The following is a 17329-nucleotide window of genomic DNA, read 5'->3' as shown; positions in this document are numbered from 1 at the left end:
TTCCCCAGGCTGCCCTGTGCCCTGTCCCCAAAGCCAGCCCTAGCCTCGCAGGAATCCCTGAGCCATCCCTTGGCTCCCAGTCCTCAGGGCATCGTCGGAAAGGATGCAAGACCACCTTTCGGTTTCCTGGTCCTGCAGCCACAGATGTTGCATGTCTACCTGGTGCAGAAACATGGAGTGCCCGTGCCACAGTGGGAGCACCTATGGCTGCTGCTGCCATGGTTTCCTCGTCTCCTGGCCACCCGGGGAACCAGGGGCCACCCTGATTGTTGGGATACCAGGGGCACCCTGGCAATGGGGCCACCAGGACCACGCTGGCCAGGAGGGCTGCCAGGGCCACTCTGGGTGTCGGGACCGCCAGGGTTAGTCGAGCCGCCAGGACCACGCTGGCCTTCCAGATCGCCAGGGAGACCGTGGCCGGTAGGGTTTCCAGCTCCACCCTGGTCTCCAGGGCCTCCGAGTCTACCCTCTGCCCCAGCCCGACCACCCGCATCTTTGCCTGCAGCCTGCATGGCTGCTGCAAATCCCCTGCACCCCCTGGCTCCAACTTAAAGATGACGGCCCCCCTGCCCACGAATGAGGGACTGAGGCTCTCCCAGGAAGTCCCACCCTTTCGCGCAAGGCAACCAGGCGTCTCCAGGGCGCCCTCCTGTCTGCGCAGACGACCCCCTTGGATTCAGAGGCAGTGCGACTGGCTCAGGCCACCTGGGCCCAGACCCACAGCCAGCTTAGCCAATGAGCACTCCCGCCAGAAGCTCTGCTGCCTGGAGCGGAGCACTGTGCACCCATTGCGCCTGCGCCTGCACAGACAGACCCACTCGCTGGTTTCCTGGCAGGAGAGGCCTGCCCTGGGCGTCTGTGCTGAGGCTGCTGGGAACTGAGGGTTTCCCGCCACCTGGCCCCGCCCCCAGCTTCCGGCTGAGCCTGGGGCAGGCCTGGCCTGACTGCCCTCATGTAACTCAAGCTGGCTGACCCTGTGGGAGGGACTCGGCGCCTCTGGGCTAGTCCTGGCCTGTCTTCCTCTCTGGCCTCCACCTGCTGCTGCATCTGAATCTGCAGAGACAGGTGGGGCCCCGCCCTGGGGAATTCCCAGCAGCAGTCGCTCCTCCATCCCTCTGTATTGCTGAGTGCTATTCCACGCACAGGCGTATCAGGATCGGTGTAACCATTCACCTGCGGATGGACATTTCGGTTATTCTTAATAGAGTTGATAGGACAATTTGTGAGGACATATGGTTTTAATAATCAGGTAAATAGCAGACATGACCTTGCTCGGTCATATGGTTAAGTGTACCTTTAACTTTATAAGCAACTGGAGAACTGTTGTTCAATATGATTATGGCAACTTACATTCCCACCGGCAATCTATGAGCTTTTCATTTTATCTGTATTCTTTATATGTAGTTGTATCTTACAACTTTATTCTTCTTTTTCAAGGTTGCCGTTTCTATTCTGGATTCTTTGCATTTCCACATACATTTTCCCCCACATACATTTTGTAATCAGTTTGTCATTTTCTGCAAAGTCTGGGTTTTTATTAGGTTTACATCAAATTTATAGAATTGTGTGCTGAGAGCATACAACTTAGGAACACTGAGTCTTCCAATCCATGAACACGACATATTTCTCCACTTATGTAGGTTTTCTTTAATTTCTCTTATCAACAGTTTTCAGTTTCCACTGTAAATATTTTGTACATATTTTCCTAAGTGCATCACTAAGTATTTCATGTTTTGGAATGCCATTAGAAATGATAGTGGTTTTTTAAATGGCACTTTTCTTTTTTGTAGGTATGATTTTCTACACACAAAAACACGTCCTGTCCTCTCTAAATAAAGCCAATGAAGAGGTGACTGTGGGTGGAGGGGAGCTGAATGCCAGGTTCCAAAGTTCTGACCCCACCTCTTCGGGTGCCTCTCAGCCTCAGTTTCTTACCTCCAAAGCTTGAAGTAGCAGCCCTTCCCTCCTGGTCTGATGACTAGATATAGTGATGAATGGGAAGCATTCAAGCCAGAAAATAATTGCAAGCCTCTATTCCCAAAGCTGACTAACAACCTGCTAGGCAAATGGGTAGAGGATGCAAATAGGCAATAAATGAGGTTAGGAAGTTTGTCTGTGACATGTCATACAGGTATCCAAAATAATGTAAATGGAGCCACATTAAACACCAATAAAAAAGAATGTATACACCCCTATGTTCATAGCAGCATTATTTATAATAGCTAAGATCTGGAAGCAACCCAAGTGCCCATCATTAGATGAATTGTTTTTTAAAGAAATACACCAAAAAGCTGTGGTACATTTCCGCAATGGAATACTATGAAGCAGTAAAAAAGAAGGATCTCTTCCTCTTTGGAACAGCATGGAGAGACCTGGAGGGCATTATGATAAGCGAAATACGCCAGTCAGAGAGAGACAAGTATCACATGATCTCAATTTTATGTGAAATATTATGAACAAAATAAAATGACCAGCAATACAGATCCAGAGGAATGGAAGCATGGAATGGACTAACGAATCTCAGAGGGAAGAAGGATGGGAGGAGGTGGAAAAAGATTAACCAAAGAACTTATAAGCATATATGCATAACCCATGGACACAGTCAATAGTGACATATGGGTGGTGTGGGGTGGAGAGAGTCAAAGGGGGGGAAAAGGGGAACCTCTGTAAGAATAAAGATAAATTTTTAAAAAATGGAACAGCCTTGCCTGTCTTTTGCCTCAAACCGTTGGAATGTTACAACAGGGCAAAATAACCTTTGGAGGGGGCCTAGGGTAACCTTGTGTGCCAAAGAACTGGTTACAACTGTAACAAGAGCCCTGGCCGGTGATGCTCTGTGGTGAGAGTGTTCGCCTGTACACCGAAGTCTCCAGGGTGTGAGTCCAGGTAAAGGGCAGGTACCTGGATTTTGGGTTCACTCCCTGCCCGGTTGGAGTGCGTGTGGGAGGTAACCAGTGAATGTGTTCTCTCTTTCTCTCTCACTCTAGTTCTAGCTCTCTCTCCCTTGCCCTCCCTCCCTTCCAATTTCTCAGAAAAGCAAAGGAAAAAATATCCTCAGCTGAGGATTAAACAAAAAACACATAAGAAAGCAGCTATTGCCCTAACCGGTTTGGATCAGTGGATAGAGAGTTGGCCTGTGGACTGAAAGGTCCCAGGTTCGATTCCAGTCCAGTGCATGTACCTTGGTTGCGGGCACATCCCCAAGTAGGGGGTGTGCAGGAGGCAGCTGATCGATGTTTCTCTCTCATCGATGTTTCTAACTCTCTAAGCCAGGGGTGGGCAAACTTTTTGACTCGAGGGCCACAATGGGTTCTTAAACTGGACCGGAGGGCCGGAACAAAAGCATGGATGGAGTGTTTGTGTGAACTCATATAAATTCAAAGTAAACATCATTACACAAAAGGGTACGGTCTTGTTTTTTTTTTTTTTTAGTTTTATTCATTTCAAACGGACCGAATCCGGCCCGTGGGCCGTAGTTTGCCCACGGCTGCTCTAAGCCTTTCCCTTCCTCTCTGTAAAAAATCAATAAAATATATTTTTTTTTAAAAAAGAAAGAAAGCAGGTATTATGACTACTGGGCTGAAAAGGGAAAGCATCATTAAGCATAAACATCACTATGCTTTGTTATCCGCACCAATAGAAACGCCGCCTTTCTGTGGATGTAAGTGTCCCCAGCCTTTCTCAGAAATACCCTCTCCCCTTGCCTCCTAATTGGAACACTGTTTGGGTTTCTGCCTGAATTAGAGCTTTCCTGGATAGCTATTCTTTTGACCTCAAGTAAATGCTAATTTGCTTTTCACTTTGAAAGGCCTTTTATGTGTAGGTTGACACAGGAAATAGTTTCAGCTTTGCAGGCCACGTGATCCTTCGAGACCACTGGCCTCTGGTGTTTTGGCGGGAAAGCTGCCCTAACCAGGATGTGGACCAATCTGCTCCAACAGAATTTACTGGCCGGCTGCATTCAGGCCAGAGGCCATAGTTTATGGATCCCTGAGTTCAATCAGCAGTTCTTTTTTAAAAATAAGAAAAACATATATGTTTATATTTCTCTTTTTTAAAAAGACATTTACTAACAATACTTCAGCCCTGGCTGGTGTCCTTCAGTTGCTTGGGCATTGTCCCATGCACTGCAAGGTCTCCAATTTGATTCCCAGTCAGGGCACATCCCTAATCGGGATACATGAGAGGGGCAGCCAATCAATGTTTCTCTCTCTCCCTCTCCCTTCCTCTCTCTAAAGTTAATGAAAACATATTTTTTAAAAATCGCAATACTTTAGAAGGCTGAATTTAATTCCCCAACCACCCTGGCACATTCATTAAGGCAAAGGATCCTGGAGAGGCATGTTCACCTGGCTGTGGGCTGGGGACTCAAGGTGAATACACGCCACGCCTCTCGGGCCAACAGAATGGCTTCTCCCTCATATTCACTGAGCTGTCCTGCATCCCAAAGGAGACTCTCAGAAATGTTGATGAATAAGCCTGTGCCCAACACACCTGGCATCATTTTTTTTCTTATCTTCACCCGAGGGTATGCTTATTGATGAGAGAGAGAGAGAGAGAGAGAGAGAGAGAGAGAGAGAGAGAGAGAAGAGAAAAAAACATCAGTTGGTTTCCTTCCCTATCTGCCCCAACTGGGGAGCAAATCCGCAATCTAGGCACATGCCCTGACTGGAAATCAAACCCGAAACATTTTAGTATACAGGACAATGCTCCGACCAATTGAGCCACAACAGCCAGGGCCACACCTGGGATAATTTTGATAGCTGTGTTCACTTCGCTCTATTTGTACACATGGTCAAACTTCCAGGCCAGGATAAAATTCCCATATTCCCATTATTCATCACCATGGGACCTGCCTTGTTGATGGCCATTTGAAGTTCAACCATGCCCCCAAACTCAGCTCACTGGGACGTGAGTCATTGGGATGACCTCGATGGGGAATCACTTGCACCCCTGATCCTCAAGGTTCTTTGAACCTTTCCTGAAACTGGCATCACAATAAAGCACTGGTATAGCCCACCACAATCTTCTCCTGGGTCAGGCAGCCTCCACCGCCTTTGATGAGATTGAGATCAGCATCTGCTTCATCAGCACCATCGAGGGCAAGGGCGAGGGCGATCTGTGGGTGTTGGTCCAGGTCACTGAGAGTTAAGCCAGACTGCAGGATGAGCTGATGGACCTGGAAGGAGGTGGGAACACAGACAAGGTTCACATTCCCTTGTGTCATTCTCTCAGCTATTCGCTGCACAGCGTGGGCAACTGTAGAACCACTTCCAATCCCCAGTACTTGGTTATTCCTCATGAGATTCTCCTTCTTTGAGAGGCCTACAAGTTTCTTGGCCTCCTTACCATTGGTGTTTGTTCTGCCTGAGCCGCCTCGAATCGCAGACAACTCACACCGGGGTGGGCCGAGGACCAGCCCTGGGTGCTAGAGTGGCAGGGCTAGGACCAGCCTGTAGATGGTGCTCAGGATGGTGCCCCTTTACATAATCCTCTTAGAAGTCCCAATGTTTGATCTCACATGTAGTTCACTCACACTCTGCAGCTCAGTTGGCCAGGGTGAAGGTATGCCTAAGTCCAAGGTCAAAACTGTCTCTCTGAACCTTAACAACAGCTCTGCTTGGTCCATTAACATGGTTGTCTGGGTCAGTACAAATTCCCTAATCAGCTTAGAAGTGATGACGAACCTATGACACGCGTGTCAGAGGTGACACGCGAACTCATTTTTGGGGTCGATTTTTCTTTCTTAAATGGCATTTAAACATATAAAATAAATATCAAAAATATACATCTTTGTTTTACTATGGTTGAAAATATCAAAAAATTTCTATATGTGACACAGCACCAGAGTTAAGTTAGGGTTTTTCAAAATGCTGACACGCCGAGCTCAAAAGGTTCGCCATCACTGGCCTAGGGAATCAGATGAACAGAGAATCTATGTGGGCAATCAAGCATTAAAGCAGCTTATGGCTCAGACAGAGAAAAGTGGTTAAAGAGGAGGCAGGGAGGGAGTGTCCAGAATTAATGACCCCTTTTATGGTGCACTTGATACCAAATGTGGCACTTTCCCAATGAAATGCTTGTTACCTTGTCTACGGGAATATTCTTTCGGGCTCTTTACAGCATTCAATCATTCCACAAACTCTCTGACTACTTATGATTTATCAAGCACTCTTCTAAGCACTGGAAAAAAAGAGATAAGAAAGTCCATGCCCTCGGGAACCAGCAGTCGGAAAACTGGATACCCGACACATAAATAAATGCATGCAAAAGAGGGTTATGCGCTATTAAAAAAGCAAACCTGAAATTAGAGGGCTTTCGGGCAAAGAAACCATATTGGAGGCCAGGACAGATGACATAATTTTCAGAGCCCAGTACAAAATGAAAATGCTGAGCCCCTAAGTTAAAAATCATTATGAATCTCAAAACAGCAGCAATAAAGAGTTCATTCAGAATCACTCCCGGGCTTTTCCTGCACCAAGGATCACTGTTATGAGACTGAGTATCATGGCAACCCGGTATGCAGACACTTGGGTGATTCTTTGTGTCTCAATCCTATTTCTACATCCCCTGAAACCAGCAGAATACTTGTCCATATTTCCTGGAACAGCTCCTCAGGATTCACAGACAAGTGATTCCAAGGCAGCTTATTCTGTATCTAGACTGTTAGCTAGCCGAGATCAGTCTTCAGTGATGTGGTAAGAGGCGAGTTCAGTTGAGTTCAGCCAGATATCCTGAGTTTCTGAAAATGCACGCCTTGGTCCACTGGTGACCAAGAGCAGCAAATGTTCTTGAACATGACAAGAGCTCTAATAAGAGCGAGGAGTGCTTAATTAAAGAAGTAATTAGACACATTTGTAATACCTTAACTAATAATAATTATAATAATAATAATAATAATAATAATAAAAGAAGTAATTAGCTTTGTACATAGGACGCTTAGAGTTTGAAAGAGAATACTTATTTGATGGTTTGTGGGGAGAATGCAATGCTCCCTCTCCTCTTATTCCACCCTAGAAAAGGGTGTGTTTGAACTGAGTGAAAGTAAAGGACATAAGGGGGCTGTGGCATGAATGATAAAACTATTTCAATGAGCAGCTCTTTATTCTCAGTGACCAGAGGGCAGAATGTAAGACGCTCATAGAACATAGACAGGGCCAAGCCTGGCAAAGTGGGTTGGAGGCCCTGGAGAGGTGGCTACACTCTCATCTGTGGAAAGGGCTGCAGAGTCTCCCACAACTTGGACAATTGCTAGAAAACTGCCTTTTCCAGCCCAGGAGTTCTACAGGGGAATATAAGATGCCCCGCTGCAGAAAAACCACACCTTAAGCTCCAAACAGCCGATCAGTGATTCTCTCTCATCGTTGATGTTTCTGTCTCTCTCTCCCTCTCACTTCCTCTCTGAAATAAATGCACCTCTTCATCGCTCTGGGAGGAGCAGAGTGTTTCCTCCTGGCCGTGATGGCCTACGACCGCTTCGTGGCCATCTGCACGCCCCTGCGCTACACACTCATCGTCACCAGGGTCCTCTGTCTGCAGATGCTGGCTCTGGCATGCGTCAGCGGCTTTGCACTCTCGCTCACTCTTACCACCCTGATATTCCTCTTGCCCTTCTGTCAGTCCCATGAGATCAATCATTTCTTCTGTGACATCCCTGCTGTGCTGTTCCTGGCCTGCTCAGACACACGAGCCAATGAGATTGCCGTCTTCGTGGTCTGCACGCTCATCCTGTTGATTCCCTTCTTACTGATACTGCTCTCCTACGGATTCATTATCACCGCCATCCTCAGCATCCACTCAGCCCAGGGCAGGAGCAAAGCCTTCTCCACCTGTGCCGGGCACCTGCTGGTCTCTCTTCTGCGCTACGGCTGTGAAATATTCATCTACATTCGCCCCAAGTCATGCTACACCCCAGAACAGGACAAGATCGTGTCCTTAATCTACACCAATGTAACTCCCATGCTCTACCCTATGATCTATAGCCTCAGGAACAAGGAAGTCAAGGGTGCCTTCAGGAGACTCCTAGGGAGCTATAACCAGATGAGGCGGCAGCCTAAAGCCAGGTAAAGGGCAAAGTGGAGTCCACCAGGACTAACCTGGCCCCTGACAAGAACCCAGTGGGTCATCGCACTGCACCCTTTGCGGCTCCACTCCCCTGGTTCTGCATGCACCTGAACCTTACCACCCTCTTCTATGGTCACAGAGATGGAACGGATCCTGAGGCTGTCCAAAACGCAGCCGTCCAGGGGTATTTTGCTGTCCCTTCTTGGACAATGACATTCATCATCTGGGACACTATCAGTGGTATGGACACCGACAGGAAGAAGGTTATGAGCCTTAGCTGGTTTGGCTCAGTGGATAGAGCGTCAGCCTGCACACAGAAGGTTCCCAGGTTGGATTACAGTCAAGGGCACCTATTTCGGTTGCAGGCTCCTCCCTGGCCCCGGCCCTGGTCAGGGCTCATGCAGGAGGCAACCAATCGCTGTGTTTCTCTCACTTTGGTATTTCTCTCTGTTTTTCCCTCTATCACTCTCTCTAAAAATTAAAAAATTAAAAGAGGTGATGAGATGACTCAACCAAAACATTAAGGCACCACTTCTCTGGACAAAGAGTTAGCGAGGATAAAATACAAGGAGCTCCCAAGTCCAAACTAGGAAAAGTGAAGGCGTGGAAAGGCAGAGCCTCCCAGAAATTTAATCTTGCATCACCACAAAACAACCCAGCGATCACTTGAGATACAACAGTGCAAAGCAAACAGCAGCAGCCCTGGGGGCCTGTGACCTGCTCTGCCCCATCAGCTCACCATCCTCACGAAGGCATTTCACTCACTGTCCACCCCAGTCCAGCCTCTGGGCTAGGTGACCCTCCTCCTTGCGTTGCTTAAAGGGCCACTTGCTCCTGGTAGGCAGTGCAGACTGCCCTTCCTCCCCCCTGCCCTGCCCTGCTGGGGGAGGTGCCCCTCCACCGTGGCCACAAGTGCTTACTCATCGCCCAGCACTGAAATGAATTGTCCCTGCCTGGCCTGGGGGCACCTGCAGGCAAGAGGTGTGATTACTCTCTGTTACCAGAGACCTGGCACCTAACAGGCACTCAGTACGCAGTAACCAAACTGTGAGCCCCATGGCTTCGGCTTACCTTCCCACCCCGGCTGCTAATGAATGAAAGCCTTCACACCTGCTGAGCCGAGGCCACTGTGTTCAGGGACTCCTGTCAGACGGAAAGATCTCAAGAGAGTGTTTGCTGACCCCACTCCCACCCACAGGCTGGGCTCTGTGCCATGGACCCTGAATTTTCCTCCATCATGGCACTGAGCAAGCAAGAATTGTTGATGGAATAAATGAATGAATGATTGGGCACCTTGTGTGTAACAGGCGCTGGGCATAGCACTGGGGCTACAGAAGAGCAACACAGACCCTGCCCTCAAGGAGCTCACAAATTATCCTGGGGGATTAGGCACCGAAACAACTTTATTTCACACAATTGTTACCAGCTCTTCAGAGGAAGGAGTGACTTGTCCCAACCCCAAACCTAGGAACACCCACATTCTGCTAAAAGGGTCAGGAATGGGGCGACTGGGTCCTTGATGACCCTTCATTGGACAAGTAAACCAGCATGATGACCCTCTCCCTGTAGACTTCACAATCAGTCAATACATGTCTTTATAGTTTAAGCCCCAAAAGCATTCCTTACTGACACACAAAAAAACAGTATCTTTAATTTTTACTCCAGTAGTCATAATATCTGCTCTGTTATGTTTGTAAACAGCTCCTTGGGACACAAAGGTGCCCTAAGCCCAGTCCAAAGGTGATTTTGCCCTGCTTTAACTTCCTAAAAGTTTAAGGCAAAAGACATGCAAGTCAGCCCTCTGGGATGGCATCTCCGGCTGCATTTTAAATTAGTTCCATTTAGCCCGGTTCATAGGTCAGATGTTGAGCATGGACCTATGAACCACGAGGTCACAATTCAATACCTGGTTAGGGCACATACCCGGGCTGCAGACTGGAGGGCAGAGGCCCCTGACCCACTCTCAGGCCCAACGACAGGGACCCCCAGCGGCAAGCTGTTCACCGGGAGGGTAGCTGGGCGGGCACCCGCACAGGCTGTGAGGCTCACCCGCCAGCCTGTTGCTGGGCAGGCTTCGCGGGATACAGTCACGTGCCCAGGGCACTCATTGGCTGGGTTACTGGCCAATGGCGCAGGGCCTCTTTGCGCATGCGCTTTGGGGAGTTCAAGTGGGGTCACCGGCTAGGGGGCGGAGCTTCCTGTCAGACCTTTAGTGCCTCAGCAGGAGCGGCTCTCAGAAGTCCCAAAGAGAGGCTGAGAGGCCATGGAGGATGACGACGGTGTCCCAGGCCACGGGGCCGAAGATGGGGAAGAACAGGCCATTCCGAGCGACCCTCGCAACCCAGATGGCCCTGGAGGCCACGAGGGCCCCGGGACAGGTGGCAGCGGGGAGGCCGGTGCTGTCGCCATGGAAGTGCCACAGGTCGCCTGGGCCCTCGACGCTCCTGGGCCAGACGCAGAAGCCGAGCCAGAGCCCATGGCCGGAAGGCCAAGAGCAGGCACTGTGCACTTGTATCCTATTTGAGGAGGGGCCGGGTGGTCAGGGGGACGGACCTAGGCCAGACACTGGGTCGGGAGGAGGGGTCAGCCTGGGTAGGGAGGGAAGAGGGGCGGGGCCGGCTGGGGGTGGGGGGGGGGAGCGGGGGGCTGAGGTGATGGGTAATGGCGGACAGTGGAGATGGTGGGGGAGGGGGCCTGAGGGACCAGGAAGGAGGGACCATACGTGAGGGACTAAGACGCGGGAGAGTGGCCTGAGCGGAAGCAGCAAAGTCTGGATGGGATGGTTCCTTAACTGACTCTCCTCTAGCATCCTCCTGGTACCCTTCAGGTCATCCTTGGAGGCACAGATAGCCTATTTTTTCCTGACCCTTGATTCCCAATCTGATGCTGCAGCAAGTCACCAGGAGGTCACGGTGTCAGGCAGACTTATTGTGATGTTAGTTCTAAAGAGGGTCATGGTGGGGACTGGAGGTGGGGCGGGCAGGTGGCTAGAGTGGGTCTCCCGAGGGTCTTTATAATATTGAATTGGGGATTTCCCCCAAAAGATCTAGCCCTGGCCAGTGAGGCTTAGTGGTTAGAGCCTGGGCAGGCACACTGGAGGGTGGAAGGTCCTATTCCCTGTTAAGGGCACCTACCTGGGTTGCAGGTTCAATACCTTCCCCCCAGTCAGTTCATGGCCAGTGTGTGAGAGAAGCAACTGATCCACCTGTTTCTCCTCTCACATTTGTATTTCTCTCTCTCCCTCTCTCTCTCTGCCCCTCTCTTCCTCTGTCTCTCTCTGGTCTCTCTTCCTCCCACATCCTTTCCACTCTCTCAAAAAAATAATAGCCCTAATGGGTTTGGCTCAGTGAATAGAGCGTCCGCCTGCAGACTGTAAAGTCCAAGGTTGGATTCAGGTCAAGGGCATGAACCTTGGTGCAGGCACATCCCCAGTAGGAAGTGTGGAGGAGGCAGCTGATCAATATTTGTCTCATTGATGTTTCTAACACTGTATCCCTCTCCCTTCCGCTCTGTAAAAAAAAAAAAAAAAATGAAAATCAAAAAAGTTATTTTAAAAAATAATAATAAACAAATAAAAAGTTCTAGGGGTGTACTCATAGTGAACTGGGCCTGTCGCCCCCTGAGGGGACAGAGAGCGCTACGTGAAAATTTATCATATTTTATTTGATTTTCTTTTTCCCTCATTTAGCCTGCTGACTGCTGAAGACATTGATCAACTGGATATTTACATCTCTGCCTGTCTCCATGAGCTTTTCTTGCTGATTCAAACCATGCCAAATATTTTACCCCCATTTTTTCCTTGTTAATGCCAGGACAGTACATGGGGACTAAGACTTAGAGTCCCTATTGGTGCATGCTTCCCTGAGGCATGGAACCCTACAGAGTTGCCACATCATCATGGGGGCCTAATTGTTTACTTGTACAAGCCCTTCGGTACTCTCAATTCTATTGTTTCCCCATTTCTAGATTAGGGGGTTCTAAATTGCTTGTTATAGCAGAAATTAAAAGTGAACTGCTACTCTTCTCTGAGTGTGTTTTGTTATGAGAGCCTCCACATTCACTTGACTTTGCCCCTCATGTGGAACTGAGGTGTGCAATTCAGTTACTCTAGTCAGTGGGGAACAATTTAGGAAATGGAGGAAAATGAAAATGAATTGTGTCATGCCATTCAGCATGAACAGCTGTCAGTATTTTGGAACATTTTCTTGGGTTTATGGATGCATTTACAGATTGGATGCACAAAAATAACATGCAATGTGTACTGGTAAGGTTTTCAAGTTCAGGGTTACATTTTTCCGAACTACTTGTATTTAACATACTAGTAGCCTGGTGCATGAAATTCGTGCAACATTAAAAGGGAATTAATTGCCCTAACTGGTTTGGCACAGTGGATAGAGCATCGGCCTGCAGACTCAAGGGTTCCAGGTTCGATTCCAGCCAAGGGCATGTACCTTGGTTGCGGGCACATCCCCAGTGGGAAGTGTGCAGGAGGCAGCTGGTCGATGTTTCTCTCTCATGGATGTTTCTAACTCTCTATCTCTCTTCCTTCCTCTCTGTAAAAACTCAATAAAATATATATATTTTTAAAATATATTTTATTGATTTTTCACAGAGAGGAAGGGAGAGAGATAGAAAGTTAGAAACATTGATGAGAGAGAAACATAGATCAGCTGCCTCCTGCACATCTCCCACTGGGGATGTGGCCGCAACCCAGGTACATGCCCTTGACCGGAATCAAACCTGGGACCTTTCAGTCCGCAGGCCGACGCTCTACCCACTGAGCCAGACCGGTTTCGGCAAAATATATTTTTTTAAAAGGGAGATAATTAGCGGAGATATTTTAATATTTCTATTTGCCCTTTTTCTATAATAGAAGTGTGAGAGATGAAAGGAAATTAGTAAAATGTATATGAAAATAGTATATGAATTTATTAATAAATAAAGTAACAAAAGGATATAACAACAGAAGCATGATATAAAAACCACAAAAACATGATATAAAAACAATAGTGATGCAAACAATGACTCATAAAGTGATTAAACTTATTCTAATATCTCCCTGTACACCACATTAAGAGTGAAAACACTTTCAGAGTGCTTGACTAATTTCCCTTGTGATGAAGTATTTAGAACTTTAACTGTAATGTCACATGCTCTTCAAACTCGAGAGAAAGCAACATATAACTGACCATGTACAAAAACGGGTTCAGGTAAGAATATGCCTACTCTGTCTAGAGTTTGTCCTTGTGATTTATTAATAGTCATCACAAATGCTGGCATCACGGGAAACCGTCGTCGATTCAATTTAAATGGGAGGCCAGTGTCAGATGGGGACAAATTAATTCTTGAAATCAGAACAACCTCTCCCTCTGCAAATCCTGTTAATACTTCAGCTTCAATAATGTTAGGTCATAATTTTTTGATAATAAATCTGGTACCATTACAAAGACCCCATTTATTATTGAGATTTCTCAATAGCATGATGATTGCACACACTTTCAATTTTCATTTATGACACAGCATTCCCGAAGGAGTAATACTATTAACACATTGTTTGCGGGTAGTTTTTATCGCGCGCTAACAGGTGGCGCGGGCCATTTTTGCTAATTTCTTGCACAAATGGCAATGTTCAGTAAAATTACGATAACTTTAGTTTACGTATTTATACGTTACCCGCATTCTACCGCTAGTCTATAAAAAACGTATTAATACATGTCCCGCGCTCTACTACACTGGTAGAACGTATAAATACGTAAAACGTGTAAACACGTTTCCCGCATACAATGTGTTAAGAAATTCGATGGGAAAATTTTCCTTTTCAGCATCGTCTGTGGACTCAATGGAATCATCACTCATATGTGTGAAAATCTCCGAGTATATCCAAAATTTTTTCATTTAATTTTTGAACATGCTCATTTTTTGGACAAAGAATTGCACATTTAGATATGTTTTTAATATTATCTATAGATATAGTATTTCCAATGGTAGCTTCAATAATAGATCCATTACAAATCATTTCACAGGGGATTTCAATAATACCCATTCCTAAATGAAAACTGCTATCAAGTTTTCCATCTCCAAGTTTTACTAACCATCCACTATAAGCAGAATCCTCTGATCTCATATGCGTTGTAAGAGACAACTTTCTGAAACATCCCCAAACATTGTAGTACTTCAAACTCCTTTGTACTATGGCTAATCCTATAGCATGTGGTACAATACTGAGACATTGTCGAAAATCCCCTCTAAGAAGGAGAACTTTCCTACCAAATACAACATTCAAATTCATAGTTTCCCTTAGTAATCTGTCTATGGCATTTATATATAGTATGACTGGATGCCATGGTGCATTCATCAATAATGAGAAGTTGGGCCTTTTGAATAGTTTTAGCAACTTCACTGATTATATCGAGTCTAGAAATTAAAGTTTCATTTAATGGAATCGGTAATTTATACTGGGAATGAAAGGTGCTTCCACCGAGAAGTAAATTTGCAGCAATTCCTGTAGACGCTGTGGGTAAAATAGTACCACCACGACCTCTAATATTATGTACTAAAACTTTATACACATATGCAGGTGAATAGGATTCCTAGCTGGCAGGCCCCTGACAGCAAGCTGGCCAGCTGTCAATTCCGTGAGGAATGGGGCTCCCTCCTCTCTCCTGTCAGGGTCCAGGGTGCAGGTGAATGGGGTTCCTGCCTGGCAGGCCACTGATAGCAAGCTGTCCAACAGCAGATTCTGTGAGGAATGGGGCTGCCTCCTCCCTACTGTCAGGGTCTGGTTTGAAGGCCAGCCACGCCCCCTGTTGGGCCAGACCCAGAGTTCTACCACGCTGTGGCCTCCGCCTCAGCAACCCAGGACTGACTGCTGCTGGGCGCTCCTGGCGCTCTGAGGATGGATTCTTCCATAAGGCCTTGTGGGAAGCAGCTCGGGGAGGGCGAAGCCCTTGGCATGGCAATCCAGGACTCAGTACTTCCATACTCTGCTCCGAGGGCGGGTTCCGGCCTGAAACCTTGCCCTGAGGGTGGGTTGCTGCCTGAAACCTCGCCCTCCGAGGGAACAGCTGGGGGAGGGCGCATCTATTTCCAAGACAACCCCTGCAGGACTGACTTCCTTCCTGTTGGACGCGCCTGGGGTTGTGATGTTACACCCAGGGTTTTTATATAAGTAGATGATCTCTCCCTATTTCTAAGAAAAACTTGAAATACATGTCACTGGATGCATAAAAGAAGTACAATCATATAGTTGCTTAACATTTAGTGTTTCTGTTTTCCTTCTGGTATAAATAATAATTCAATGCAATTCTTCAATATGATAGTGCATGGATGGTTATTTCCTCAAGATACATTCCAAAAGGCATAATTCCCGAGTTAAAATGTTATGTTTATTTTTTAAGGCTGTTAATCTATACAGTACACAATTGCTACCAAAAAGTGTGCCCTTCTCCATAGCTGGTTTTGCTCAGTGGATAGAACATCTGCCTGCAGACTGAAAGGTCCCAGGCTCAATTCTGGTCAAGGCCACATGCCCAGGTTTCAGACTCAGTCCCCGGTGTGAGGTGTGCAGAAGGCAGTCAGTCAATGATTCTCCCTTATCATTGATGTTTCTATCTCTCCCTCTCTTTTCTTCTCTGAAATCAATAAAAATATATGTTAAAAAATATAGTGGCTCCATTTATGTTAGTGTTTACAAACCTGTCCGGTAAGCGATGATGCCATCCTGGCCTTGGGCGGACTGGGGAGGGTGGCTCGGGCACAGTCAGGGGATTGAGTAGACGGGAGGTGAGGTGAGAGATAGGGAGGCTGCGGAAATACGTGTCACCAAGACAGTGAATGAAGAGAGGGAAGCATTTGGAGGTCGGGAAAATAGGACGTCATTTGGGGGCGAGTTGGGATCCAGGTGCCAGCAGGACATGCAGGTTCCGGTGGCTATGCTGATTTGAAGCTCAGGAATTCAAGAGAGGTGTTGAGTATCTTGCAACTAGTAAAAAGGTCCTTGCCGATGTAACCATCAGTTTCCTTGAATGTATATTCCCTGGCCCTGACACTTCTTAGGCTTAGTCATTACATATTGTGCCTAGTGTGTTTTTAAATATATTTACTACATTCTCAACAAGTCTTCTTTGATTCAGAAATGCAAAGGCCTTAACCGCTGTGTAGACAGAAGTGTTCAGGCTAGACCTGGCGCTACGGACACGAGGCTGTGCTGTGAGAGCACCTCCTGAGTATGTCACTGCGTGTGCATGTGTTTCTTGCTCATGCACACATGTGCACGTGTACTGCGGTACGTGGAAGGGTTAGAAGAGCAAAATATTACCTTGTGTCATCCTGAAAATGCTGATGACAGCAAACTTGCAGCTGCCTCTAAGTGGCCATGTCAGATAGGCTTTATGTGTGGAGTTTAGGAAGGATTGCTCTTGGGAAGCAGCTCAAAGTCATGAGGACAGCAGGGCTGTGCCACACGGGCCCCACAGTCATTAGACTGGGTCCCCAGGCTCTGTGACTTCAGGGACTTCACCACAGTCCTCCTACCTGCATCAGGAAAAAGGGCCAAGGGCAAACACCTTCAAAGTAAAGATTGGCCTTCAGTGAATAGAAGAGGATAATTCAAACTTGAGCAAAGTAGTTCACTTGGGAACTAATTCAAAGGTTCTCTGAACCACAATTGCTAAAAAGTTCTTTTAATTTTTCTCTGTTTACAAATGTAATTGATAGCCACTGTCAAAATTAGAAAAAAAATGGGCAAGTTTGCAAAAAAATAATTACCCATCATCTCCCTACTAAAGATAACCACAATGAAATGAGGTCATTCATGTTTAGTATTTAGGACAGTGACTGGGACATGGTAATCACTCAAAGCATGTAATTCCTTATTTTTGAAATACTCACCTGAGGAGTTGTTCTTACTAATTTTTAGAAGGAGAGGAAGAGAGAGAGAGAGAGAGAGAGAGAGAGAGAGAGAGAGAGAGAGAGAGAGATTTCTGAGGTGTCCATGACTGTTTAATGAATGAAATAGGATGGGACAAATGAGCACTGAGGTCATAAGCTGTTCTTACACATCTCACTGAGACACAGGAGGGAAGCATGTGAAGGAATGCATTTCCATTTCTGCTACTTATTTGTATGAGGTAGAAATGTTTATAATGAGTAGGCGTTTATGTATCATACACACAATAAAATCAAAGTGTATATACCAGAAGGAAATTTAGATGAACTTTGGTTTTTCGGTAGACAAAGACTTTCCTAAGCCTAATAAAATAATAAT

General features: G+C 46.8%; 1 protein-coding gene and 1 pseudogene across 2 annotated transcripts; one reads left to right on the top strand and one right to left on the bottom strand.

Moving 5' to 3' along the window:
• Positions 1 to 4368: 4368 nt before the first annotated feature.
• Positions 4369 to 5302, bottom strand: LOC308511925 (ribose-5-phosphate isomerase-like; annotated as a pseudogene). The gene is made up of 2 exons: positions 4746 to 5302; positions 4369 to 4494 (listed from the first exon to the last, which is right to left on the bottom strand). The product of its transcript is annotated as a ribose-5-phosphate isomerase-like (transcript).
• A 2108-nt stretch (positions 5303 to 7410) lies between these two features.
• Positions 7411 to 8067, top strand: LOC308511924 (olfactory receptor 10V1-like; the record flags this gene model as incomplete). The annotated part of the gene is made up of 1 exon (XM_081081750.1): positions 7411 to 8067. One exon carries the CDS (start codon positions 7411 to 7413, stop codon positions 8065 to 8067), a length of 657 nt encoding a protein of 218 aa, XP_080937876.1.
• Between the last annotated feature and the right edge of the window lie 9262 nt (positions 8068 to 17329).

Source organism: Myotis nattereri (genome assembly GCF_964212035.1).
Source record: "Myotis nattereri genome assembly, chromosome: X".
In the NCBI taxonomy this organism is placed as follows: domain Eukaryota; kingdom Metazoa; phylum Chordata; class Mammalia; order Chiroptera; family Vespertilionidae; genus Myotis; species Myotis nattereri.
The sequence above is the reverse complement of the archived record's forward strand: the minus strand, read 5'-3'. Positions and strand labels throughout refer to the sequence as shown.